The sequence below is a fragment of the Eurytemora carolleeae genome, unplaced genomic scaffold, assembly GCF_000591075.1.
Source record: "Eurytemora carolleeae unplaced genomic scaffold, Eaff_2.0 scaffold213, whole genome shotgun sequence".
Taxonomy (NCBI): Eukaryota; Metazoa; Arthropoda; class Copepoda; order Calanoida; family Temoridae; genus Eurytemora; species Eurytemora carolleeae.
Window position 1 is genome coordinate 291,689 of NW_019396118.1, and position 27,576 is coordinate 319,264.

General features: G+C 33.0%; 2 protein-coding genes and 2 long non-coding RNA genes across 13 annotated transcripts in view; 1 reads left to right on the forward strand and 3 right to left on the reverse strand.

The window, feature by feature from the left end:
* Positions 1-1,006, reverse strand: part of LOC111695468 (uncharacterized) — a 6,072-nt gene extending 5,066 nt beyond the window's left edge. The window contains exon 1 of the long non-coding RNA XR_002763877.1: positions 928-1,006. This is a non-coding gene — a long non-coding RNA (uncharacterized LOC111695468). The remainder of the gene's footprint in view (positions 1-927) is intronic.
* A 646-nt stretch (positions 1,007-1,652) lies between these two features.
* LOC111695464 (dehydrogenase/reductase SDR family member on chromosome X) lies at positions 1,653-10,058 on the reverse strand. Of its 5 annotated transcripts, none has more exons than XR_002763876.1 (11): positions 9,958-10,058; positions 9,370-9,418; positions 8,735-8,822; positions 7,200-7,298; positions 5,901-5,959; positions 5,128-5,176; positions 4,691-4,757; positions 4,507-4,536; positions 3,956-3,966; positions 2,847-2,914; positions 1,653-2,101 (listed from the first exon to the last, which is right to left on the reverse strand). XR_002763876.1 is itself a non-coding variant. In XM_023464802.1 (11 exons), exons 2-11 carry the CDS (start codon positions 9,391-9,393, stop codon positions 2,035-2,037), a joined length of 624 nt encoding a protein of 207 aa, XP_023320570.1. In that variant the 5' UTR covers positions 9,394-9,418; positions 9,958-10,058; the 3' UTR covers positions 1,653-2,034. The 5 variants fall into 5 exon arrangements, 4 of the variants coding, with proteins under 4 accessions (XP_023320570.1, XP_023320571.1, XP_023320572.1 ...); XM_023464802.1 differs by lacking the exon at positions 3,956-3,966 and adding an exon at positions 3,883-3,955; XM_023464803.1 differs by lacking the exon at positions 3,956-3,966 and adding an exon at positions 3,883-3,955 and having other exon boundaries at positions 8,735-8,819; positions 9,958-10,057.
* A 1,284-nt stretch (positions 10,059-11,342) lies between these two features.
* On the reverse strand, positions 11,343-16,272 carry LOC111695469 (uncharacterized). Its single transcript, XR_002763878.1, has 2 exons — positions 16,138-16,272; positions 11,343-11,447 (listed from the first exon to the last, which is right to left on the reverse strand). It is a non-coding gene; the product is annotated as an uncharacterized LOC111695469 (long non-coding RNA).
* On the forward strand, positions 13,167-27,269 carry LOC111695463 (peptidylglycine alpha-hydroxylating monooxygenase). Of its 6 annotated transcripts, none has more exons than XM_023464795.1 (16): positions 13,167-13,260; positions 15,153-15,198; positions 16,284-16,331; positions 16,386-16,423; positions 16,778-16,814; positions 17,411-17,495; positions 18,154-18,241; positions 18,813-18,935; positions 19,960-20,024; positions 20,437-20,523; positions 21,501-21,567; positions 22,311-22,361; positions 24,515-24,551; positions 25,192-25,231; positions 26,056-26,133; positions 26,726-27,269. In XM_023464795.1, exons 1-16 carry the CDS (start codon positions 13,203-13,205, stop codon positions 26,831-26,833), a joined length of 1,056 nt encoding a protein of 351 aa, XP_023320563.1. In that variant the 5' UTR covers positions 13,167-13,202; the 3' UTR covers positions 26,834-27,269. The 6 variants fall into 6 exon arrangements, with proteins under 6 accessions (XP_023320563.1, XP_023320564.1, XP_023320566.1 ...); XM_023464799.1 differs by having other exon boundaries at positions 13,204-13,260; positions 15,153-15,184; XM_023464797.1 differs by lacking the exon at positions 13,167-13,260 and adding an exon at positions 14,295-14,330.
* Positions 27,270-27,576: the final 307 nt, after the last annotated feature.

Consider the following 27,576-nt stretch of genomic DNA (forward strand, 5'->3'; position numbering starts at 1 on the left):
AGACAAATGTATTGAAATATATAATGAATGTAAGAGACAAATGTATTGAAATAAATGTAATAGACAAATGTATTTAAATATATAATTAATGTAAGAGACAAATGTATTCAAATATATAATAAATGGAAGAGGGAGAAGTAATGATCAAAAGGCATTATAATTATAATTAAGAAAAAGAAAATTTTACAATTAAACGGAGGAGAAAACTTGAATTTGCACAGAAAAATCAAAGATTTAGATGATGAGCATGAAAATTTAAAAGATTGGACGATTGCTAATTTTTTTTTTAATCACTTACCCTCCAAATAAATGTTTTCACAGACAGTACTAAGGAGAAGTAAATTCTCCATTGAACCCCCCTCCTCGAATACTGAACGAACACTGATGCATCTATTATTGTTTACAAATTCCCCCAAAGAGAACTGGTTTCAATATGTACACAGAGTATACACAACCGCAATTGACTTTCCTTGCCTTACATTCTTGATCAGAATATAAACTCCGTACACTGTACACTGTACAGTTGTCTCTGAAATCTGAAGTCTCAGTCTTTGTGGCTTTCTAGTTTTTTTAATTAAAAATATTTAAGTTCGTATTTTCATTAATACAAAATGTCGTCGTAAGTGAAAATATAAAATGTTAATTTATAGTTCCCTCCCTCCCATTGTTTCCACAGAAAAAAGCGCAAGTTCAAAAACATAAACATGAATATTTCATTCATTTCATTATCAGATAATGGTTTCAGGGGTTCTGTTGTGAATCGGACATGTACTCTTTGAATAAAACGTCACTTGAAATAAGGACTAAAGCTGACAGACAAGCTCCTTTGTTCAGAAAAATTTTAATCGTTCAAAGATTTCAGAAATCAAATTCATAAAATCCAACCGCCAGGGTCATAGTTACCTCCGCCGGGCAATAATATTTTACCTGGTTTATCTCCCTTGGACATTCCAAACTTAGGCCAAGATTTCCTAGCTGCAATTACCTGAATTGAATCAATTCAGATATGAAATGGCTTTTGATTTCTATTGAGACATGAACAAATCCACGCAGGATGTTTTCAGCAGCCAAGACAAAATGCCAACAGAAAAAAAGGGGGGCGGGGGGAATTCGACACTTTGTCACACCAAATTTTGTACTGCTTCGTTTGGTCCTAAATATTTAGATAGAAAGCTAAAATTTTGCATGCAGCGTCTAATTTAAGTCATCTACATGGATCACGAAGAAAAGGGGATGGTGGAGTTGGCATGGTTGTTGTAGGGGGGGGGGGGCCTGCCTTCATTTTTGGTTCAAATTATCCACCCAGGGAATACAGTAGCAGTAACAAGTTCAATGTTTGACCTTCTAATGACCTCTTACGACCTCTTATGACCTAAATGACCTCCAAAAATGATAAGGTTTTAACTATGGCTTTATGCATATCAAACGAAAGCTAGGAACCCCAGGAATACTGTTGCAGCAACGAATCCAGTGTTTGAGGTGTTCATATTTTTGGCTACCCCATAATCAAGTGCTGATATTGACACATATATCTGACCTCCAGTTTGGCCTCCCTTCTATAACGACCTCAAAAAAGGTCAAAATATTAAATCAAATGGGTTATGTGAGAGTCCAAACGGCTGGACCGATTGGGCTAAATTTTTTTGTGGACACTCATGGGTCGTGTTTAAGACTAAAAAAATCGAAATTGAAAATAATTCCACGGGCAACGCTGGGCCCTTCAGCTAGTAACAAATATTTCAGTCTATAGGTCCATCCATCTACGTGCAATCACAATTTTAATAACAAACGAATTATAAGTCTATCATAATTATCACAAGTTGTAAAAAATAAAGATGCATTTTTTGGCGGGGGAGGGGGGGGGGATTAGGTGTAATAAAAAATCCTAAAAATTTAAATAATGCGGGAAATTAATTTTAAAAACATAGAATCTACATTTTTGGTTTTACAATCAATCCCAACAATCAGTGAAATAATGGGTCAGCGCTTCCATAAACTTGCTACTTGTCATTCGCTGGAATATTCTTTCGTCATTTATCTTTTCTGAAAATGAGGTTTGAGCATACAGCAGGTCTTGTCCCACAGCTTTTTTTGGTTACTCCTTCATCAAATCATTTAAAATAATCTTTTAAAACTTAAATCCTTTCCTGCTCAAGTATGAATGTTATGGTTTTTCTTGAAAAAGAATTTTTTTTAATTGTGTTTTATGTTTTGTCGTGACTAATATAATAACTTGTTTAGTAATAAAAATGACGATATTTTGCACATTATTGATCAGATAAAAGTTTCATGGGTAAATGGGAAAACTATTTTAAGAAAAACTGATGAAAACTGAAAAATGAGTGTATAGAAAGATTGCAAAGATCGATGAATGCAGTAATAAATAGTTCATTGAAAAATAATAATTGAATAAAAATAAGAAAAAAATTTGAAAGAATAAGAAAGAGAGTAAATAATTTCAGAAAGAACGAAAAATAAAAGGTATTTAAAAAATCCAGAAAAAAGAAGTAACAAAACACTGACTGATAAATTTAAGAAAACTTAAATGTGAATGAAGGGATATTTTTGGCTCTTTTTTTCCCGAATGGCTCTATTTGATGATAAAAAGAATTTGACAACACTTTATTAAGCAGAAACTAGAACAGATTAGAATTTTGTGTGTGATTAGCTTATCTAGATTTAAATGTTTTTAATATTGATGTAGTTTTTTTATCACACGAATGTCAGTTTTATAAATGTTTGCACGAAGAGAAATAGGAATAAATTGTAAATTCCTGTAACCACGTTCATTTATCAAAATCATTAAGAAGTGAAAGGATTAACAAATGAATAAATGAATGAGATTCCTAGCAGCCGTGAATGAACTAATGTTTACAAGTTGATTATTCTTCAAATATTTACCAGCTCGTGAAACCTAAACAAAATGTAAATATAAATATATAAATTGAGTAAGAGAGGTTGATTTTAAAAGCATTTTTGAAATGTTAATTGCTTCAACCGGATTGGTAATGAGCATTAAATTTGACCAACTTTGAGAAAAAGTTTTTCTGCAAAACCAATTTTAGAATGACGAATTTGAATTTTAAGAAAACAAACTAAAAATCTTTAGAACAAGCTTAAATGTATAACAAAGGATCCGCCTAAGGCCACATATTAGACAAATTTTCAAAAAATGTCGATTAAAAATTTGTCGAGTTAAGGCCTAAAACGGGTTATTTTTTAAATCTGTGTCCAAATGTCCTCCTATAACCGTTTTTTCACTTTTTTGTTTATGAACAAATTTGTACGATTACAACGTTCTTAAATTCTGTGTTCCAAGACAGATCTTTTAATACCCATGAAGTCATATTTCGCCCAAATATTTTTTCGTTTGCATTAGTTACGGTTATTTAATTTAATCGTCATAAAAACCGGTTTTCGTTCATGAAGTATTGACTTGAGAGAAAAACGTATTTTCTTAAAGTCTAGTCTGGGTGAAGCAAATGGAACTTATTTCTTAAAGGGATAGGTTTCTACAGCTGTAAACTTGATTAATTCTTGGCCAAATAATTCAGTTATTCTATAAGCCTTTTTCTCGTAACGTAATATTTTACAATTCACAACAGTACCTTTTAAACCTTTGTCTGAGCAAACAGCTTAACATTAAATATTTCTAATTAAAGGTTATTTATAATATTGACTTGTAGATTTATGCTGCAAAGAGTAAAAAGAAGTTGACAGAATTTGGCAAGCTTTATCTCTATAATTGTTACTCAGATGAAGGTTTAAAGGGCAGTGTTGTTATGGTAAGAAGTCTATTCTTGAATACAAAAATTATATGGATTTTGTTTTATTTTTTTTTCCACAACAGCTTGTGAAAATAAAACCCGGAAAATATCCTACTTTATAAAGAATTGGATCTAAAGCAGCGTAAACCAGAGAACTTGCACCTTCATTACTACTCTTCATCAGATACCTGAACTCATGCTTAACATTATCTAGTTGTGTGCTTTCAGTTTAACAGTTTTGCCTCATGTTTCCATAGATTTTCTTTCTGGGTCAAAATTTGGCTAACTAGTCTAATCAGAGAAAATGTTTAATAAATTTTATATTTTAAATTTACGCTTTCTCATGAATTATGTCATGCAAAAAAAACGACCAAATGTCGAACGCGGTGTAACGCTTGTTTTCAGATCCTTTTTCCATTTTTAAATTTTTTTTGGGATAAAGATATTGTAAAGTTCAATAGTATTTTGAAAATCTTTTTGAAACAATTAACACCACTACATTTATCAATGTTGAGGTAAAAGAGATTTTCGAAAATTCGGCATAGTTTTACGCCAAATGGATGCATCAGACGACAAAAATGTTGTTTTAATGACCCCTTCTAAAATCTACAACTACATATTCAGGGCACTCTAAACTCAAAAGTAAGATATTATGATTACTATAAGCTCGCCTGGTTATTAAAGATTAAAATTGGAAAGTTTAAACAAAAGTCCGATTTTATGATAACTGTAAGCTCGCCTGCTTATTAAAGACACCCAACTAGATTCACTGTAGACCAAGGGATGTTAAAATTTTAATTCAACTATTTTTATCTTCCAAAAATCGCCGACATTTCCATTTAAAATTTTAGAACATGATTACTAATTTTCCCTCCTAGTTAAATTGTCACCCCCTCCTGGTTAATAAATGTCCCTCTGGTTTCCTGGTTGCCATATCTGTATAAACTACACCAGGATGTAAGGAAACACTGGGAACACTAAACTTAGTCTCTAACAACAAGAAAACATATTTAAAAGAGACAATATCACACAGTGGCTTAAAGCTTTGACCAATCACACAGTGGTTTAAAGCGTGGACTAAGACAAATGCAGATTTTTATTACATTTTTGTACCAGAGATGACACAAAGCAGAACATTTTTTGCTAAGAAAAAAATTTACGTAGAAACCATGACAAAAATTATCAAAAAATCGCAATTTTTTGTCAAAGAACACTTTTTACCCAAAAATAAAATTTATTTTCCCCTAAAACCCATTTATTTTTCAATAAAACGGTTAAAGCTTTACAAATCATTGCGCTACGACCCGGCCCCTAAAAGATTATCAACTAAGAATGATAAATATTGAATTTGATGCTATGCCTAATATCTGTGAAAACATAACCATGGCAGCCTTCGAGTTCCCATACGCCTGAAGATTAATTCTGATAATATTTTGTTTGGTGAACAGTTTAATATTAATTCAGGGTAATTAGTGTTTAGGATTTATATCTTTTTGACGCCGATCCGGATCCGCCTTGTAAAAAGATGGATCCGGATCCAGGTCATGAAAATTCCTCTAAATTTACTGACTTTTTAAACAGATGAAAAATGCTAAAAAAATGTTCTGTAATTTTTTTGCTTATTTAATGCGGAAACCAGTATGTAAGATCCTGATCCGCTGGATCCGCAAAAATATGCAGGATCCAAGAGGCAAATGTCAACCAAAAACTGTATACAAAAAATCGTTTGCTCTAAAACCCAAATCTGATCTGTTAAAAAAAAGAGATGATTAAAAATTTACTTCTCTCTACATTGTTCATCGATTTTAAGCATAAAGACAAATCGAATCCATTTTTTCCTGTGCGGATCCAGGACCCGCATTAATTAAATGGATCCTAAGCACTGGCTGAAACTAAATAAACCATTTTTTAAGCAGGTGTTGGTTGGTATTTAGCCCCTGGGATCCGGATCTGAATCCAGAAAGCCAAAGTGTTGCGGATCCAATAGATCCGGATCCTATGCATTCTAAGTAGTAAACATTGCCTAAACAAAATTTAAAGAAATGATTCTAATTTTTTTTCTTGAAAAGTTTGTACCTCACATATTACCAAAATATAAAGACATTAAACAATCCATTTAACTAAAATGCTGACCTGTTCCATTGAATATGAATTTTTCATGTTCAGGTCTTCAAAATCTAGCCAGGATCCAACTATTTAAACATTGAATTAAAAACAAACATTAAAGAGGTATTGTACACAGTGTTCCTTGAGAACAAAATTTTTTAACTTGTTATTGCGGAGCAAATTCAACTTGTTCCTAGTTCTCATGTATGAGGATTATTTGGAAACAAGTTTCAGTCAAATCTTGAATGTACAGCAGTACAAGTGGGCCGCCCGAGCCGCTGAAGTTGAGGATGAGTCAGTCACGGGTCTTGAAAGAACAATCACGAAAATGGTAATACATGCAGAAAGGTCTGGGAAAAGAAATTAATGGAATAATTTAATAGAAAAAAGTTTCTAAGCACTTAAAAGGTGTCTCCAGCTATACAGGGTGTGTCTTTAAAAACCTCAATATCTCACCAGGACGGAGTGATATGATTTGACAGAAACATGTTTCCAATCACCCTCATGCGTGAGAACCAAGAACAATTTGAATTTGCTCCGCAATACTAAACTTTTGCTCTTTTGGAACACTGGTGTATTAACTAGCAAATCATTGATAAAACCCTTTTTTCAGTGCTTAGGTCCATTTATTTCATTTTGAACCAGGGCCTGAGCAGAACATTTCTTTGAATTATCAAATAAATTTCGTTATTTTTCGCTAATTTATAAACTATTTAGACTTCAGATAAATGGGAATGTTTAACAAGTTAGCTCTCTTTTTTTTTCAACAGTTCAGATTTGGATTTTTAGAGCAAAAAGTATTTTTTCAGTTTGTGGTTGCTATTTCGCCTCTTGTATTCGGATCCGTGGATCCAAATATTTTTGTTGATGTGGATCCGGGAAGTAAAAATATTTCTGATCCAACGGATCCAGATCTTCAGCAATGCCCTTTTCATTGTTTTTTTTTTACCTTGAACTCCTTATTTCTAAATCAATTAGCTCGACGAAGAACTATAAAATACATAAAATACTGCAGAAAATTCATTTATACTTTTTGAAGAAACAGATTCTTCTATTGAGTTGATTACCCAAGGGTGTATATTTTTAAGAATCGCCGCCCCAGCCCTCCCACCCGATCTAGGGGAAAAATGAAAAATTGGACATAAAAGCAAATGAAACATCCTTTTTTAAGCTTTTCCACATTAACTCATTTATTTCCGCCAATTCAGACAACAAAACTCTTAAAATGTTGCCGCTCAGCGCAACATACCCAACTTCTGAGGGGGGAGAATAAATTTCAAAAAGGGGGAAAAAATAATTTAATAAAATACACACTCTTGTGTTTACCTCTATGTTGACATGAGGAAACATTAATGACTCTAGTCTGCTGACATCCTTTTTTCCCCTTCCTCAAGTTTAACAGCAGGTAGGTCAACAGGACATGACCTTGAGATTAAATTAACTATTGAAAGGAGCGACTGGTAATGTATGGTAGTTGTACTGAGATTGCAGTATTATTGAGAATGTTTTATGATTTATTTGAGACCTAAGAGACGTTTTTACGGTGCATATTTGTTCAGCAAGAGCGCAAATGCAATCTTTAAAATTCTCTTAGATTGCCCGTTTTGGAGGGATGATTTTGAGAATCGGTAAATGTAACAAAAAATTCTACAGTAAACTAATTAGTTGTTTAGGAATAGGTTGAGAAGATAAAAATTACATCTTGTCATCGAAAATAAGTAATCTAATTCAGTAATTGTTTTCTGTAATGTCTCAATGTTCAAAACCATTTTCTCCTTGGATTTTTTTTATGAAAAGAATACATTAGAAGATTTTAAAGAAATCTGCGAACAAATTCATTAAGAATAGGAAAATCAATATAATGTTGAAAAGGAAACAATTGATTTAAACATTGATTTATTGACAAATTCTAATGAGAAATATGTTACTAAACATCAAATTAGTTTACCGTAGAAATTTTGTTACATTTTTCTTCGTCCTTTTGGAATAATTTTTATAAAACCGTTTCTCAAAATAAGTCTCAAATTAATCCTTAAAAAATGCTCAATAATAATACATTCGCACTTCAACTACCATACATTACCGGTCACTCCCTTTAACGCAAATTTAATGTAACCTGAAATTGTAGTGTGGCATATAAATTGTTTCGATGCACTTTTTAAAAAATTATCTCAGCAGAAATGATGAAGATATGTGTTTTATTTATTTTTAAATGCAGTTTTCTCTATAATTAACTTGCAGATTTCGGTAGTTGATTTAATACCACTGACAATAAGTCGCATGCCTTCCACATTTTCTTCTACTGATTGGAAACGTCTATCTCAAAACTTAATTTATCATTTTTATCGTTATGGGCCTTGAACATTTTAAAGGAAAGTTAATTGCGAAAAGCAAACTTAAAGTTTGCTCAAATTTTTATTAATTAAAAAATTAACCATCTAAATTCCTAAATCCGGATCCGCATTCTGAAAACGGTCTAGGGGAGCTGGAACATGCGGATTAAAGGGACTGTAAGTGTGATTTCAAGTGCATCTCCATGCACAGATTACATTTCCCTATTCACAACGGTACCATTAAAAGCTTTGTCTGATCAAGTATGAATTTAATTTTATTGTTTAGAATTTTGAAAACGGATTATTTTCAATTGTTAATTCTTTATAAAAGTAACTTGTACATTTCTTCTGTAGGAAAACATAAATGAAATACCAGAGTCCAGAAGTAAACACTTCAGGAAATAAAATCTTCTACACTATTGATCCGATAAAAGTTTCAAGGGAACCTGTGTCAATCGGGCGTTGACATTTTTTTCATGGAGAGTTGAACTTAAAATTAAGTGTACAATCCCTTATGCGAGCTCCTACCTAAATAGTTTGTTCCAAAATGAGCCTCGTAACCATCTATAGTTTCCCGTCGCCCTCCCTTCTCCAGTATACCGGCATTATTCACCTTCAATACAATCAGAAGTATTTATCTTTAAATCATAAAAAAAAAATCCAACCGAACGACCAAATAAAATCACATAATATTTCACCCTGTACAAATTGATGACATTAAGTTGCATAGAGTAAATAAAGTTTTCATACTCCCCTTTCCCAGCTTAAATATTATTTAACATCATAAGTTATTCCACATAAAATACAGATTTGAGCGGAAACTCTGGTGTTGGATACCCTTAATCCCATTCGCTCAATCTCGATATCCTCTGTGGACACTTATGATGTTCTGCTAAATCCTTTTTTTTAAATATCTCTGCTGGGTTCTGACAAATGAAAAGTTTACTCATTGATTGCTTGCCAAAAAAAATTCCTTCTTCTGATTGGCTGTTCGTTTTCTGCAAATGAAACACTGAATGGTTGAATTTTAGACACTTTCTTGGATATCAATTTAAGATTTAACTAGTCCCCAGATTAACAAAAAAGAGGAGATTTAGCATTGATCTCGATATCCATAAAATAAGAATTACCAGCTCTGAACAAAGAAAAAAAAGTTATCTTACCAACACATGAACAGAGCCATTCATGGATTTAATATCATCCGCAAATCTCCTGATTAATAAATAAGAGGTTTACAATTGAATAAATAATAATCTAATATATTGTAATCTTAACTTTTTAATCAACCGATGGAATTGATAACATAATTTGGTTGCTTAAAAATTTTTTTTCTCTCTAAATTAAGATCTGTAATTGAAGCACATCACGAAAGTGTGTTTTGAATCTTTATGAAAAAATAAGAACTGAATAGGGTCAATCCAGAACTTAATATCAGAAATGTGGAAAATTATTTCCTCTTTGAGGTTTGGATCATCAAAAACATAAAATTTTAAACCATGAAATAACGACGACGTCGGGCGTCGATAATCCCTTAAGCCTTTAATTAAACTACTTTACAGGAAAGTTAAGGAAATATACTTTACCGACCAATTGGTCGAGGGAACCTGTGGTTAGGTAAATTTTTATTTTCCTGAAAAAGTTGTCTTTTGAGATCTTACCTAACTGTCCCAGAGTTAACCTCCAACCTCCTTCTGTTGCAAAAATCATTGGTCGGTATAGTTGGTCTAAAGGCAGTAAAATCAATATCTCACCTAACAGACTTGAGCTTTGATATATCCAAGTGAAGAATCTGAACTCGAGTTTTATCATATTTAGCAAACTCCTTCTCAGCCTAGGGTTTACAACAGTATATGTATATTAAAAACAATCCAGAGCCCGCGATTTAAAAACTTCGGCTCGAGTCTTAATTCCTTAAACGCAGCTTTAAGACCCAATCTTAGACCCAACTCTGACGACAGCTTGNCCCCCCCCCATCCTATCAATTATGAACATGGATATCATATGTAACACGTGGAAATAATTGGTCATGTGGCCGCAGCGCCCGGCGCACCATAGCTTGTCCTAACCGCGGCGCTCTACTCTGTCATAGCCGCAGCGCTCGGCCCCATAGCCTGTCCTAGCTGCAGCGCTCGGCCCAGAAGTTGTCTTTACCTAACCTAACCCAAAAATAATAAAAAATAAATAATAATAATTTAGCTGAAGAATGAGTGATCATGTACAAAATTGAAAGGGGTGGGGGGGTCAAAAAATCGACGCCCTTCCCCCCCTTCTTATCAATTTTATACATGAACTTTAATTTTAAGTTGTTTTGTATTATTTTAGGGTTAGGTTAGGTTTAGACACTTTCTGGGCCGAGCGCTGCGGCTTGGACATGCTAGAGGGCCGAGCGCTGCGGCCACGTGTCTTACATTTAAGATCCATGTACAAAATTGATAGGAGGGGGGGGGGGAAGTCCATAAATCGTTCTCTAGGAAATTATCCTTACTTAAGATTTCGCAGGCAAGGTTAAAGATTCCAAGAAGATAAAAATAAACTCGAATTAGGAATGTTTTCATAACGCATTCTTTATTTCTGAAATAGTATACTTAGCACATTATCACCATTTAACTCACATTTATAAAGAATGCACATTAATGATAGATGTGGTAATGGGGGGGGGGGCGCAAAAATCGAAGTCTAGAAAATTTCCAATGCTGGTTCATTAGGGCTCTGGAAGATGACGAAATGATAAGAAATTGTTATGTTTTCAGCATTATGACAAATATTCGACTCTAAGGAGTATAGAAAATATCATTAGAATTGTACAAAAAACGCTATTATTGCTACTTTAAACAACTATAAACGATCTTTAATTAATAATAATTTACGAAATGAATTCATTTTTAGTTTTTGTTTGATTGTCGCAGGTGCGCAGACACATTTCTGAATGCCGCAATTTATTCAATAAATTTCTCAACTCTCAAATCTGGTCGTCTTTACTTAACATTTAAAATTAATTTTCTTACCAGACTTTTGTCTTGAAAAAACCAAATAAAAAAACTCTTTAAACAAAGAAAAAAGTTCTATGTCTTTAATTTTGCAATTTGTTTCTTACATCTTTTTTTAAAGACGTCGTTCACAGAATTTGTTTGTAATGTTCCGTTATTCGAAAAATCTACCTCTATCTTAAAGTCATTTCCTTTATCGTCTAACAGGCTCGAAATTTCATCCAAGTAACAGTTTGTCTTGAGTCTGTAGCAGTCTGGAAATAATGTGTTTATTTGAAATTTTTCTCATTTGATTAATTTTAATAGATATATATAAATATATATAACAATTTTCGGACAAGAGTTTTGCGGTGCTATTTCATTTGAACTACTGCCGTTTGAACTATTGTTCATTTTAACTACTGCACGTGGGACCACGTGAGTAGTTGAAATGAACAATAGTTCAAACGAGTAAATATATTGCTCATTTGAACTATTTTTTAGTTCATTAAACTATTTTCATTTGAACTATTAAAATATTATTGATGAAATAAACAAAAAATAGTTCAAATGAACATAAAAATAGTTCAAACGAAAAAAAAAATAGTTCAAATGGACAAAAAAAATAGTTCAAATGAGCAAAAAAATAGTTCAAATGAACCAAAAAATAGTTTAAATGGGCAAAAAATTGTTCAAATGAACCAAAAAATAGTTTAAATGAACAAAAAAATAGTTCAAATGGACAAAAAAATAGTTCAAATGAACAAAAAAATAGTTCAAATGAACAAAAAAATAGTTCAGATGAACATAAAAATAGTTTAAATGGACAAGAAAAATAGTTCAAATGAACAAAGAAATAGTTTAATGGACAAAAAAATAGTTCAAATGAACAAAAAAAATAGTTCAAATGAACATAAAAATAGTTCAAATGGACAAGAAAAATAGTTCAAATGAACAAAAAAATAGTTCAAATGAACATAAAAATAGTTCAAATGGACAAGAAAAATAGTTCAAATGAACAAAAAAATAGTTTAAATGGACAAAAAAATAGTTCAAATGAAAATTGTTGAAATTGAATGTCTGCTCTGGCCACAGCGCTCGGTCAAGAAATTGTCCTAACCTTCAAATAATGCACAATAAACGACCTATAGGGCCGCAGCGCCCACCCAAGAAACTGCCTTAACCTAACCTAACCCTCAAATAAAACACAATAAAAAATTTTTTGTTAAAAAGAGTTGAATTATTTAGGCAATGCACTAACTTAATAGGAGGGGGGGGAATGCTGGGGGGGTTCAAAAATCGTTCTCTAGGACAGACATAAAAATACTTAGAAAATAATAAGCAGCTTATTCCGGGGCATACAGGGAGGGGGGATGAGTCCTCTTACACCCCCCACCAGGAAATTATGAAAGAGGAAACTACATTTAAAAGTAAGACTAAGAGAACGATCTTTGGACACCCCCCCCCCTCCTATCAATTTTATACATGGATCTTATGTTAGACATGGATATAATTGACCATGTGGCCGCAGCGCTCGGACCCCTAACCTGTCCTAGCCACAGTGTCGGCCCAGAAAGTGTCTTTACTAACCTAACCCTAAATAATAATTAATAAATACTAATTTTAATTTTGTACATGGATCTTATATGTTGGACATGGATATGATTGACCATGTGGCCACTGCTCTCGGCCCCCTATAGCCTGTCCTAGCCGCAGCGCGCGGCCCAGAAAGTGTCTTAACTAACCTAACCTGTGGCCGCAACGCTCGGCCCCCTTATAGCCTGTCCTAGCCGCAGCGCTCGGCCCAGAATATTCTGTGTAATGTTTATCTAATTAATTGTCATGAATATAACTTTATGGAGATTATAAAAAAAAATTTAAAACTGAATTGGGGTAGAAAAATAGTTCAAATGAGCAAGAAATGCGTTGATTTAAACTACAGGATATGACGTCATGTCAGTAGTTCAAATGAACAATAGTTCAAACGAACAATAGTTCGCCGTACCATAGTTCAAACGGCAGTAGTTCAAATGCGGATCCACCGACTTTTGCTGCCTGTTTTTCTCAGTTTTTTACGAACAATTATTGGTAATTGTTTATTTATCTAATAACTTTTTTTAAATTCTAATTTTTCCAAAATTATTCCAGGGACAACGCCGGGCATTTCAGCTTTGGGATTTATTTCATTGATCAAAATTACAGAAAATTGTAAAATCCAGTTATTCAGAGAAAGCAAAAATTTTTCCAATAAATGGCTAATATATTTTTTAAGGCACGCAGGAAATTCAAATGTATCATGTAAAATATTTGCAATATTTTCCAAACCTAATTGTCTGTGATTAGGAATAACTGAAAGTATGCAAATAAAGTTTATAGCATCTGTGCAAAAAATGCTTAAAAATTTCTTTGCACAACTTCGAATGCTCTATAATGTGCTTTCCATTGCTTTTTCTAACAGCAATAATATTTAACATCCAATGACCTGAAATACAGGGTTACTCACAAAAATGACACTGCAGAGACGACTCAACAGAATTTATACAGACTTTTTATACACAGTTTTGGTTCACTGCAGCTGGAAACTTGTAATTCTTTGGTTGGCAAAACATTAAGCAGTATATTTTATGACTATTTTGAAAACATTTCCTTTTCTGACACTTTGCAAAATATGGACCCTGAAAGAAAATACATGTAGAACTATTCACCAACGTCATGTTTCGAGGGACACCCTGTATATGCCAAAGAAAACGAACCAAATTAATGCACTTTACTATATTTACTACACGAATCTAATCATTTCAGGGGAAATTAGTTCCAAAACCAACACTTGGCACATTACTAACACTTAGTGTTAGAAATGGCCCAAATCTTAAAGGTTATCTTTTCAAACGTATATCTTTAAATCCAAGCCGAGTTAAACAAAACTATATTCAAGCATTTACGCACTTACGTAACAAAACCAGATTTTTTGATAAGGTAAAATAAAAACAAAAAAGGAAACAAAAGTATTTTTCTTTTATAATTTAAAAATAATCGAGAAATTAAAATTTAATATTATTTTGTTATTTCAATACATAGACTTAACTAGAAATCCGGGAAATTGTTTATTTAGAATGCGGGAAATTAAATCAACTTTATTCTCATATTTAACAAATAAAGTAGGAAAATTAAGCTTTTAGAAATAATTTAGCAGTTAATCTAGTCTTCATCATCAGATAATTTTTACTTTCAGTGATTTATTTTGTAAGTATATATAAAAGCAAGTTTTGTTCTGAATTGAGGATTATACTCAAAACGGGGAAGTGGGGTTTGTCTCGAAAAAGAGACAATCTATATATAAATTTGGCTTGTCTGTTTTGGTGTTTGTCTGTTTGTTTGTATCCAATAAACGTCAAAACGGCTGAACCGATCGGGCCCAAATTTTTTGTGGGACATCTAGGGACCCCTGGGAAGGTTTATGAAAAATCAAAATTTCAAATATTTGTCTCTATCAAAATTCGATCGTCATTAAATTTTTAAAAATTTTGAAAATCCGCGAAATTTTTTGTAAAAATCCGCGAATTATTTTTGTTTTGTTTTACGATGTACACAAAGAGAACATGTTCACAACTAATTTAGAAGATGGGCGCGAAGCGCCCTCTAAGGCTAGAAAGAAGGGCGTGAAGCGCCTTGAATTTCTAGTGATTCAAATTCAGGATATTTTCGAAAATGTAAAACCTGAAATTGTCTTGAAACCTGTCAAGGGTTTCAATATAATAGAACTTCTTTTTTAATTTTGATCCAGGAAAAAAGTTTTAAATTGGGATTTGTTGTCCTCGTCATGGTTAATAAAATATTGGTTATAGTTTTGATTATCGACTTTTAGTTTCGAACTGAGATCCTAAAAACCCAATCCATCATCAATTTGTGCCCATTTCCAAAACTCAGTGTTAGAAATGGGCCAAGTGTTAGTTTTGAAACTAATGTCCCATGCATTTTAGGAGGTGGAGTGTTTCCTCTGAGAATGCCGGAGGTTCGTCCAACCAGGTTTTCAAGGATTTGAAATTTTAATTAGGAATCTATATTAATAGCTCAAGTGCACGGCAAGTGCAAGTGCAAGAAAATTTCGATTTTTGAAAAAAATTATGATTTTATAAAAATTCGAATTTTAAATAGAATATTTTTTTAAGGTTTCTCAGTGTACCCATGGAGTTTCTTTCAAAAATTCAGCCATTTCGGTTTATGGCCGTTCAGCCAGCCAAAGCTATAACATATAAATGAGCGCTAATACAGAGCGTCCCATATCATTAGATTATCTCCAAGCTTTAACACCAAAATACGCATGTACTGCTCAGAATAACTCGCATTTTCTGCATGCAAATTTTTTATATTACCCATTTACTATTTTTAAAAAGCATTTATTCTTTTTAAATTTTCTGATTAGTCCCGAAAATTGCAATTTTGTGTTAGAAACGATCTAATATGATGTGGGACACCCTGTATATCACACAGTAATCATAAGGTCGCAAGCTCTCACGCAAGAAATTCATGTGAATTTTGCCATGTTCTAATCTAAAAGAATATCTGTGGACTTCTAAAAAATATATGTATAGTGTAATGAACAAGTACACATAAGTGTGCGCTATGAAATCAAAAGTGATTTCAACGCCGATGCAGTCTTAAAAATGGATGCAACTGTCACAGAAATCTAAAACTTTGTGCACACCATGCATCGGATTGAAAAAATTGAATTCCTTAATTTAAGATATAAAATTTTATATTGGAAAGTCAAAACTTAAATATATAGAACATATTCACAACACTCCCAGCATTTTGCAGAACAAATACATAATTGTTTTTTAATAATTGTGAGAGAAATCATTGATGAAATATGCCCCTATAACATTTTTAAATACTAAAATAGGCCTAGTTGTGCTGTGATAATGATCTAAACAAATTACAATTTTTGAAAATTATTATTATTACCCTTTTATCTCTCAACAAGCCGAAAGATATTGACATTTTTCAATTTCTGAAAATTTTATCTGATTTCCTTTCACCCTTTCCAAGCCAAAAAATACTGATATTTTGCAATTTTTAATAATTGATCTGATTTTTTTCTGAAATTACAGGAATGAGGTTTATCTTTGCTCTGCTGTGGAAATTGGAACAAAGGGAAGGTTAGTTTTTTTTTAATATCAATATATTTGTGTAATTAAATATTTGTATTATAGATATTGGGTGAGAGGCTTTAAGCCGGTGGTTATACCAGGTATAACTTCACATGGAATACCCCACCCCCCATCTTCAATTTCTTTAATTTCATGCTTAATAATATTTTACGTAATTTCAAGTGTGCCTCCATTTATAGAGTTGCATGTTCACTATAGAGACCTGTATCTTCTCAACCTCGATATCAGATAAAGGTTTAAAGGACCAATATTCTGCACCAACATTAATCAAACACACCATCTCTATGCATTAAAAATTACTTGAAATTACGTCTACAGTCCCTTTAAACGCACACGGCATATTGAACTGTTTTTACTGCTTAAATTCTCATTATTTTAATTATTGAAAAAATATTAAAAGATAAATAAAAAAATAATATGTTAGAATTGTTCAGGAACCATGCATCATATGGCTGTAGTAGGATGCAGTAGGTCAGTATGTAATGTATAACGAACCCTAATTCCTGCTACACGTGGTAGGCGTTTATATTGACAAAATAAAGACGACTACATATTTAGAAAATTATCATAAATGCAGTAATGCACACCCATATATTGTAGATATACCCCAGTTACTCCTATTATAATGTATGGAACTGTATATTGCAGATATCCCCCAGTTACTCCTGCTATAATGTGTTGAACTATATATTGTAGATATCCCCCAGTAACTCCTGCAAATGTATGGAACTGTATATTGTAGATATCCCCCCAGTTACTCCTGCAAATGTATGGGACTGTATATTGTAGATATCCCCCAGTTACTCCTGCTATAATGTATGGAACTGTACATTGTAGATATCCCCCAGTTACTCCTGCAAATGTATGGAACTGTACATTGTAGATATTCCCCAGTTACTCCTGCAAATGTATGGAACTGTACATTGTAGATATACCCCAGTAACTCCTGCAAATGTATGGAACTGTACATTGTAGATATACCCCAGTTACTCCTGCAAATGTATGGAACTGTACATTGTAGATATACCCTAGTTACTCCTGCAAATGTATCAAAATGTATATTGTAGATATCCCCCAGTTACTCCTGCTAATGTATGGAACTGTGGCAGTAATGGAAACCCTGTTTTGGAACCCGGCTTCCCCGCACTCAATGTAAGAACCATTCTTAAAGAAAGTATTTATTATTGTTCAGAAAGGGTATGAATATGATTTTCATAAACGATACAATTGAATTCGTTTTTTGTCTTCTTATACCTTCTTCAAAAATCCATTAACAATAAATAGAATTTTATTAGACAGGACATTTCATTGAAAGGCATTTCATAGATTGGACATTTCATAGACAGGACATTTCATAGAAAGACATTTTATAGATAAGACATTTAAAAGATAGGACATTCCATAGACAGGACATTTCATACACAAAACATTTTATAGACAGAGAATATTTGTTATGAGATAAGGTAATTTTCAGGATAAGGTAATCAAGAAACCTGTGTATCTCGAGCTAATCTGCTCTGTCTATGGAATGTGCTATCCATGAGTTTCTTTTTCTATGAAATCCGCGAACCTTTTTTGTTAATGTTTAATACTGTACAAAGAGAAGATACTCACAAATAAAGCCATAATTTTAGAAGTTAAAATAGAAGACGGGCGCGAAGATTACTAAAAGTAAAGTGGGTGCGAAGAGACCTCAATCCTATATGTTACAAAATTCTTCACAGTATTTTTAATCAAAATAGAAAATCGGAGACGACAATCATTTTGCTGCTTATTGGAAATGTAATCTATGTATAATTTTAATGTTTAGACCACATGTTCTGCCGGAGACATGAAAAGCATGACCCTGTTCCTTTGGTCAAGAAATGGGGAAACCTACATACTACCAAAGGATGTTGGTAAGACTATACCTAGGCGAGTTCTCTTTTTTTTGAATCGTTCGTTCTGTTCCGTTCGTTTCGTGTAAGAACGACCATTCCCCAAGAACGACACGCAGCCCTTGAGCTGTGCGTGTTCCTACTTTTTTTTAATCGTTTGTTCCATTTTGTTCGTTCCCGTGTAAGAACGATGATTCCCCAGAAAAGACATGTGTTCCAACTTTATTGAAATCGATCGTTCCGTTTCGTTCTTTACCTTGAAAGAACGATGGTTCCTGGAGAACAACGCCCAACCCTACGTAAGACAATCAATACTTTACAGGTAGACTGTAGATTTACAGCGATTATTGTCATACAGTGAACTTTAAAAAGCAATCTTCAGTATACTGATTATTTGATGTTGTTATAGAGCAAATTATTGTATGCAGTCTTAGTTGAATGTATTACAGTGAAGACGACTTTCGATTTCAATTTTGATTTATATCAAGCTTTAAACAGCATGGATACTGGATAGTGGATACACATAAACATGAAAAAAGAGAATCTGCCCCCCCCCCTTTTTATTTATTTATTTTTTATGTGTTTTATTCAGGGTTCGCAATTGGAGGTGATTCCCCAGTTCAGCATTTAGTTCTTCAAGTTCATTATATTAATGTTCAACATCTTCCTGAACATGGAGATATTTCAGGGGTAGATATACTCTACACAGATACAGGTTAATCTTTAATCTATATATTCTAGATATTTCAGGGGTAGATATTCTCTACACAGATACAGGTTGATCTATAATCTATATATTCTAGATATTTCAGGGGTAGATATACTCTACACAGATACAGGTTAATCTACAATCTATATATTCTAGATATTTCAGGGGTAGATATACTCTACACAGATACAGGTTAATCTACAATCTATATATTCTAGATATTTGAGGAATAATATACTCTACACAGATACAGGTTAATCTTTATAAATTCTAGATATTATATGGGTCGATATTAGGGTTTCCAGCGAAAAAGGAAAATTTGTTTTGCAAAATAGGAAGTGCACAAATTTTGCGAAAAAGTACGCGCAAACATAATCAATGCGAAAAAAAACGGAAATGATGCTAAATAAACACAATAGTTTCGCGAAAAAAAATACAGTTCATTTAAAAGATTCTTTCTTGTAATTGCCTAACTCATGGCTAGGGCTAGCTGGTTTTTGGGTGAACATGTGGACTATATACTCTACAGATACAGATTAATCTATAAATATTCTAGATATTTCAGGGGTAGATAAACTCTACACAGATACAGATTAATCTATAAATATGCTAGATATTTTAGGGGTAGATAAACTTTACACAGATACAGATTAATCTATAAATATTCTAGATATTTCAGGGGTAGATAAACTCTACACAGATAAAGATTAATCTATAAATATGCTAGATATTTTAGGGGTAGATAAACTTTACACAGATACAGATTAATCTATAAATATTCTAGATATTTCAGGGGTAGATAAACTCTACACAGATACAGATTAATCTATAAATATTCTAGATATTTAAGGGGTACTTATAATCTACACAGATACACATGGTAATCTATATATATATATATTCTTATTTCACGAGTATAATAATTCTTATATTTGGTATTGCATTCAAGCATAAATATGTTTTGTTCATAAGAACCAAAATGCGTACAGAATTAGACAGTTTTCATGTTACTCAAATTTCTAAATTTTAGAACCTCTAAGAACTGCTGGTATGATGTCGGTACATGTGAACACAAATGTTCCATCTTTTTCAAAGGTAAATTTTTCTATTTGGTTATTTAACTAGCAACTGCCATTTTTAATTATTTCCAACTACTTGACAGGGAAGTTAAGGGTTTCCAAGACCAATTTTGCTGACACTTTAGATGTTTTGTAGGCGAAATTGGTCTAAAGTATTCGTGGGGAAGAAAATTTTTTAATTCCTAGAATTTGTATCGTATTTTGAGATGAAAATGCGCCATTTTTTCAAAACAACTTTGCAAAGCGGGATGTCTTTGCTTGATGGTTCAAAAGGACAGTTAAGCAACTTATTCTTAGCAATCCGCTGTTGGGGTAAACATGGATTGGTAATGTTGATGAAAGGCGATTTTTAGTCTTGATTTTGAAGCGTTTTGGGTTGAATTTATTTTTTAAAGATTTTTATTTTCATTTTTGTTATTTTTGTGTAGACATATCAGGACGGAGGGTGTAGGATTGGAGAGAATAAGATACTGCATCCCTTTTCTTATTTGGTTCATACACATGCTTTAGGACAGGTAAACTCCCCACTTTCCCCCCTCCCCTCTATCCTCTCCCATACCTTCCCCGGTAACCGCCAATAAAATTCGTTGAAAAGTTTTTACATAGGGTTCATGGATGATCTAAATTTCAAAAATTTGCTCCAATCCAACCAAATTCGATTTGCATTAAAATTTGAAAATCCACGATTTTTTTTTTAAATCCCGGAAACTTTTTTGTTTGTTTTGTTTGACAATGTATACATGAAGAGAAAATGTTCACAATTTAAATAGAAGTTGGGCGCAAAGTGCCCTTAAAGCCTAGTTTGCCTCAAATTTTAATTTGCGGACTCGGTAGATAAGGAATGTTCTCACTTCTCAGTCTAGTATAGTTGGGTTGACTTTTATTGAAAAAACTCTCTGAAAAGCTTTTTAAACTATTTGTGTAACTATGACTCAACCATCTATAACTTATCATGTTTACATACAGTTCACAGGGTATAGAATGCTTCCTTCAAGTATGGTCTTAGCCAAGGTACTAATGCAAGGAAAGTTATTTCAGAGGTGTACACATCTTTTGTACTGCAGTTTACTGTCTCTGGAAACTATTATATGAATTATCAAAATTATCAAAAATTAATGCTTTTAACCTCCTCGAATACTTATACATCTATTCTTGTTTACATATTACTCCCAGAGAGAAGTGGTTTCAATATGTACGCAGAGTATACGCAACTGCAATTAACTTTCCTTGCATTATAATCTGACTTTAGCCTTCTTTTAAAGGAAGGAAATGTGCAGTTCTACGGAAGTATGGTCATTTGACAGTACATCATGCAAACATTGTAAACATACGCTGAACTTTCTTATAGTGAAAAAAAATTATTCTGCAAGGAAGTTAAACTGCCTTTTTAAATAGAAATAATTATGAGGGGAAGTCCGGTTTTGCCCGGTGGAAAAACAGTTTTCATCAAAGAAGATAAAATATTTCCAGGTTCTTTTTCATGTTTTTTTAGGTGGTTTCAGTTTGGAGAGTACGACGTGGTGGGTTAGTCAGGGGCAAAGATGATTGGACATTGATTGGTAGAATTATTATTATTTGGGGCCGGCTACAAGATTTTTCAATTCAGTATTTACAGTGATCCTCCATGCAAAGATGACCATGTCCGATTCACAACGGTATCTTTGAAACAGTTATCTGAACAGTTATGTGCAGAAGCTAAAAAGTATTCAAGATGTTGTCTTTTTCTAATTTAAAAATGTGTTCACTACTTATCATAAACATATCTAATTCATACTTGACTAGACAAAGCTTTCAAGGGCCCCGTTGTCACATTGCCATCTTTGCATGGAGGGAAATTACGCTTACCTTTGATATCTAGATTGGCAACATTTGAGCTCCCATAGGATCATGGCACAAATGTGCAGATCCAATGATCCAAGAACAAGCGGCAAAATATCAACCAAAACAGTGATAAAAACCTTTTGCTCTTAAATCATACGTTTGTAAGTGTTTATTGAATTAATTCAAGTTTTTGAAGAAAAAATAGAAAAATAGAAAAACTTTGGAAATGTGTTTTTGGTAAAATAAAGTTGGAAGATTCAAAGAAATATTTATATATAAGCTTCATCAAGCAGAGACCGAATTTGATAAATTTGAGCTAGGTCGCTGAAAGACCAGTTCAAATCTTGATTCAACGATCCAAAGTAAAAGATTATGAGGAATGAATCGTTTAGTCAAAATTTGAACCGACTGTTGGTTACAGTTCAGCAACCTCTCATCATGTTTACAGGCTAGATCCAGGAAAATGAACTGTTTGTTTTAGGGAAGAAATCTCCTCTCAAGCCTCAATCATTTTACCCTGTAGAAGACAAAGGTAAATATAATAGGGGTTCTTCAGCACCCCCCCCCCCCCGTATATACAGTGAATACATCGAAAGAATTTATCAAATGTCGTATTCTTCACTTTCTGATAATGGAATGTTGCAGATATTTAGTTTTTTTTTTAATTAAATGAGTATAGGGAACTCTTTAAAACTGTTTCCGCATATTCATGGCTATTTATTTATTTTCGCAAATGCTGAAATTTGCGTAATATAGTAGTATAAAACTCATTGAAAAATTGTCAAGACCACATTTGATAAATTCTTCCTATGTATTCGTTATTAAGGGTTTCAACGATGCCGAACTCCAAAACTATTAAATAACAGACTAATCTCAAGTTTAATCGCTCTGAATCTATCCTCTACATGGATAATAATTATCTCCACAACCATTCATTATACTCGAAGTCTGCATTTATAACTGATTATGGAGGACGTAGCGTCGGTCTCCAAATAACGCAAGGAGTCTTTAGGAAGGATATATTTATCCAAATGTGTCTCCTCATGTTCCCCCCCCCCCTTACCGCCTTTACTTGTGGGGAACAGAGTCAGTTAGCTTTAGAACGTCGAGATGTGAACACCTCCGATCCTAGGAACTACTAACTCCTTCATACCGCCGCCGATGTCTACTCTATCAACAAATGCTGCTAATGTCTAAGCCGACCTCCAAGGCAGCCGCATGTCCCGGGGTTGAGAGGCAATTCAAGTTCCTCCCTACACATGTTACAGACTGCAAATCCTCCAGGACTGTCGCCTAGATGTGAACCCTTTGCTGCCAAGATGCTGACACCTGTGAGCTGACCATCATGAAGCTCCAACTGTTCCATTCCTTTCAACACTATTAATCAATGTTATTTCATTTTCAACCGTTTAGATACTCCCAATAAGGGCCAATATTTTTAAACTTTGCTTTTATTTCTCATTTCATGCTATTATTCAATAAAGTTACCGAATATCCCTGTTGTTCTTTTATTTGTGTCAACATTTAAAAATAACTGAAATTTGGGGGTTACATCTAAATTGGTTGAATTTGTTATTTCTGTTAGATTAAAAATCCTCTTTTAATCCAACCCCTCCCAGGGGCCAATGTTAACAAATTAAATAAAACACGAAGACGATTACTACTGTGTAGCGAAGTTGACCGCGGAAGATTCTCAATACTATAATACTATATCCGATCCAAATGTGTCTCCTCATGTTCCCCCCCCCCTTACCGCCTCTACTTGTGGGGAACAGAGTCAGTTAGCTTTAGAACGTCGAGATGTGAACACCTCCGATCCTAGGAACTACTAACTCCTTCATACCGCCGCCGATGTCTACTCTATCAACAAATGCTGCTAATGTCTAAGCCGACCTCCAAGGCAGTCGCATGTCCCGGGGTTGAGAGGCAATTCAAGTTCCTCCCTACACATGTTACAGACTGCAAACCCTCCAGGACTGTCGCCTAGATGTGAACCCTTTGCTGCCAAGATGCTGACACCTGTGAGCTGACCATCATGAAGCTCCAACTGTTCCATTCCTTTCAACACTATTAATCAATGTTATTTCATTTTCAACCGTTTAGATACTCCCAATTAAGGGCCAATATTTTTAAACTTTGCTTTTATTTCTCATTTCATGCAATTATTCAATAAAGTTACCGAATATCCCTTTTGTTCTTTTATTTGTGTCAACAGATATATTTCAGTCTAATGATAGAGGTAGTATATTACAGACTGACCGCAACTCAAATAAAGATAAAATGTGATAAATAGACAACAGGTTACAAAGGTGATTAGGACGATAAAGATATATTTATTATACATATCAAGATTAGCTTTAAAGAACTATAGACTTTTTGTAACAATTTCAGTGTTTGAATTTTCAGCAACAAAGACAGGATATCACATTCATGTTTGACAAAAAAGTATAACGGGCACCGTTGTAAATTGAACATACAAATCTACAATTGAAGGTTCACCCAAAGTTACGTACACAGTCCTCTTAATTAGGGAAATACCGCAACAGTTCGAGGCTTAACAATAATCTATGCTTACTCAAATATTGAAGACATATCGATTACAGCTGTCTCAGCATGGAAACCTTGAACATTCTTCAATAATTGAATATGTTGAATAATGCTGAATAATGTTAACACAATGTTTAGATTTGCAGCTACAGCCTGATGATAACATTGCTATAAGGCGTGATATTGTTAGATCATTAAAATTACAAAACATAAAAAGTAAAAACTTTAAGAAAAAGAAAATCTTTAAAAGATTTGAAGAAAAAGTAATTTAAAATTTTTAATTTGACATTTACAGTTGTCGTCGTATAAACCAATACAATGATTTCAATTTTTGATTTTTACCAAGGTTTCAAAAAGCATGGGTAAATTTAAATATAGAAACAAAGAGAAATTCCAAATAGATTGTCAAGTACAATAGGTGGCAACAGAGAAATTAACCAATTATACACAACGTCACAAGTGTCAAATACAACAAGGAAAATGAAATTGTCTCACATTAGTTGACATGTTTTCCAAGATTAAATAAAAAAGTGTACAAACAGAAACTAAAGAACACATAAAAGTACACTAATTTTACTGTAAATAAAGCACTTGATTCTAAAATTATTACTATTATTGTTTATTTTACTAAGAGTGTACAAATTCTACGTTGCTATCTATTGTACTAGAATCTATTTTAGAAATTCTCATGTTGCAGGTTCTCTTAGTCTACTTGAAGCTTGAATAGAAATCAAAACTTGAATAGAAAAGTCGTCTTCATTTTATTGAAACACTGAATATTGCAATCACAATTAATCAACATACAATTCCTGCAGATGTACAATGCTAAATTTAAAAAGAAAAGATGTGAAACAGGTCTGTTTTGGTATTTGGAATTATTTAAGAGAAAAAAAAGAAAAAAAAATTAATCGAATTTTTTTCATGTTTATTCTGTGCACTGTACAGTGTACATTATAGGATTTAACTACTTCTAAAAGAATCTATGTAAGAAAGTCACAGGAAAAAGAGTCCTTTGTAAGATTTATGATGTGTAGTGTGTACTGTACACAACTTACTGTATGTTTAGGTTTGCTAGGCATGATGAGATGTGTGCTGTTTACGTAATATACAGTCTACTGTACACTTTAATTTACTGCATGTTTAGGGGTTAGCTATAGCTATGATAATATTTGCGATGTGTACATGTACAATGTACTGTATTATTAGGGGTTAGCTATAGCTATGATAATATTTGCGATGTGTACTGTACTTGTACAATGTACTGTATTATTAGGGGTTAGCTATCTATGATGAAATGTGTGACGTGTACATAATGTACAATGTACTGTATGTTTAGGGGTTAGCTAGCTATGATGAGATGTGTAACGTGTACATAATGTACATAATGTATTATTAGGGGTTAGCTATCTATAATGAGATGTGTGACGTGTACATAATGTACAATGTACTGTACACTTTCATGTACTGTATGTTTGGGGTTAGTTAGCTATGATGAGATGTGTGACGTGTACATAATGTACAATGTACTGTAAACTTGAATTACTGTATGTTTGGGGTTAGCTAGCTATGATGAGATGTGTGACGTGTAAATAATGTACAATGTACTGTATGTTTAGGGGTTAGCTAGCTATGATGAGACGTGTAACGTGTACATAATGTACAATGTACTGTATGCTTAGGGGTTAGCTAGCTATGATGAGATGTGTGACGTGTACATAATGTATTGGGTTTATGGAAATCACTCAAACCTTCTTCAGGTTAGACTTTTAACTATCTTAAAGGGACTAGCTGTAAGCGTAATTTCAAGTGTGTTTCCATCTAAAGATGGAAATGTAATATTCACAACCCTGTAAACCTTTGAATGATCAAGGATGTCAGTACATACATTTTAAATTGTTGAGGCATTTAAGAAATTAACTTTGATTTTAAAATATGTTTCTGCAATTTCTTCTTCAATTTACTTTTTCAAGTATGATTCTTAAAACTAACATCACAAAATTCCTTATTCCTGGAAATTCCAAAATGTGGTCTGTGTGCCTTTTATTTTAAAGATTTTAGATAAAGTCAAAACGTCAAAACGGCTGAACTGATCGAGCCGAAATCATACATGATCCCAGGGAAGGTTTATGGAGGCTCAGAATTACAAAAAGTTGTCTCCATAAATATTTGATTTTCGAAAAATCTTTAAATGAACGAAAACAAAATTTCAAATCTGAAAAAAAAAAAATTGTCATTAAAGATAAATTCCCAAAAGATTGAGCGACAACTAAGAGTTTAAATAGAAGATCGGCGTGAAGCTCCCTAGCCTAGTATTTTATAATTTAGATTTAAAATTTTTCATTTTTATAGGGAGAAGTTGCATGCCACGCAGACGGTCCCCCAGCGGTAACCTGGCGGTCATTTGGTTTCAATAATATACCTGACCTTGAGGCCTCTTCTTTAGATGTTGATAATTAGATAAATCATATATGTATATTGTATAGACATGTATTTATCTATTTAAGAAAGCTATTCGTTCATGAATATATATATTTCAGTTTTTAAACTTTTATTCAAAACTGAATTATATTAACAAAATTTTTCACGATTCACGATGATCCTCAGTAATAAAAATATATTTATAAGTTAGCTATAACTGGCCAAACGGCGGGACCAACTTGGCTGAATAAGGGTGGTTACATGGAATAAAATATATTTGGAAATTTTGTAATTTTCACGGAGGGGCTCTTCAGCTATAAGTGTGATTTAATACCAAGTGCGGGTAAACGGTGAAAGTAACTATGAATAATAATATAAGCCTGGGCAACGCCCAGTGCTCCATGACTAGTTATATATTCACAGTTTCATTATGTATTATGTATTATGTTAAAAATATATAAAAATGGATTTTAACGACAAGAAAATGTATGTTTATTTTATTTCACATGAAAAAGATAGAAAGCGCAAAAAATAAAAATAATAAAAGCTTGTCTAAAGTCTCGGTTTACCACAGACAAACAATCTAGAAAATGGCACACATTTGTCCACACTTCCAATATTTGAATTTGGAAGAAAAAAGGGTTGAAAGTTGAAAGTAAATGTAATTTCAAGTGAACTCTACACAGAGACCACAATTAAAACAGTAACTTGTAGAGAGACGAATAAAAATATATTATTCATCATTTTTAAAGGTTTTAAGAGTGTCGTTGGAAATCGGGCAT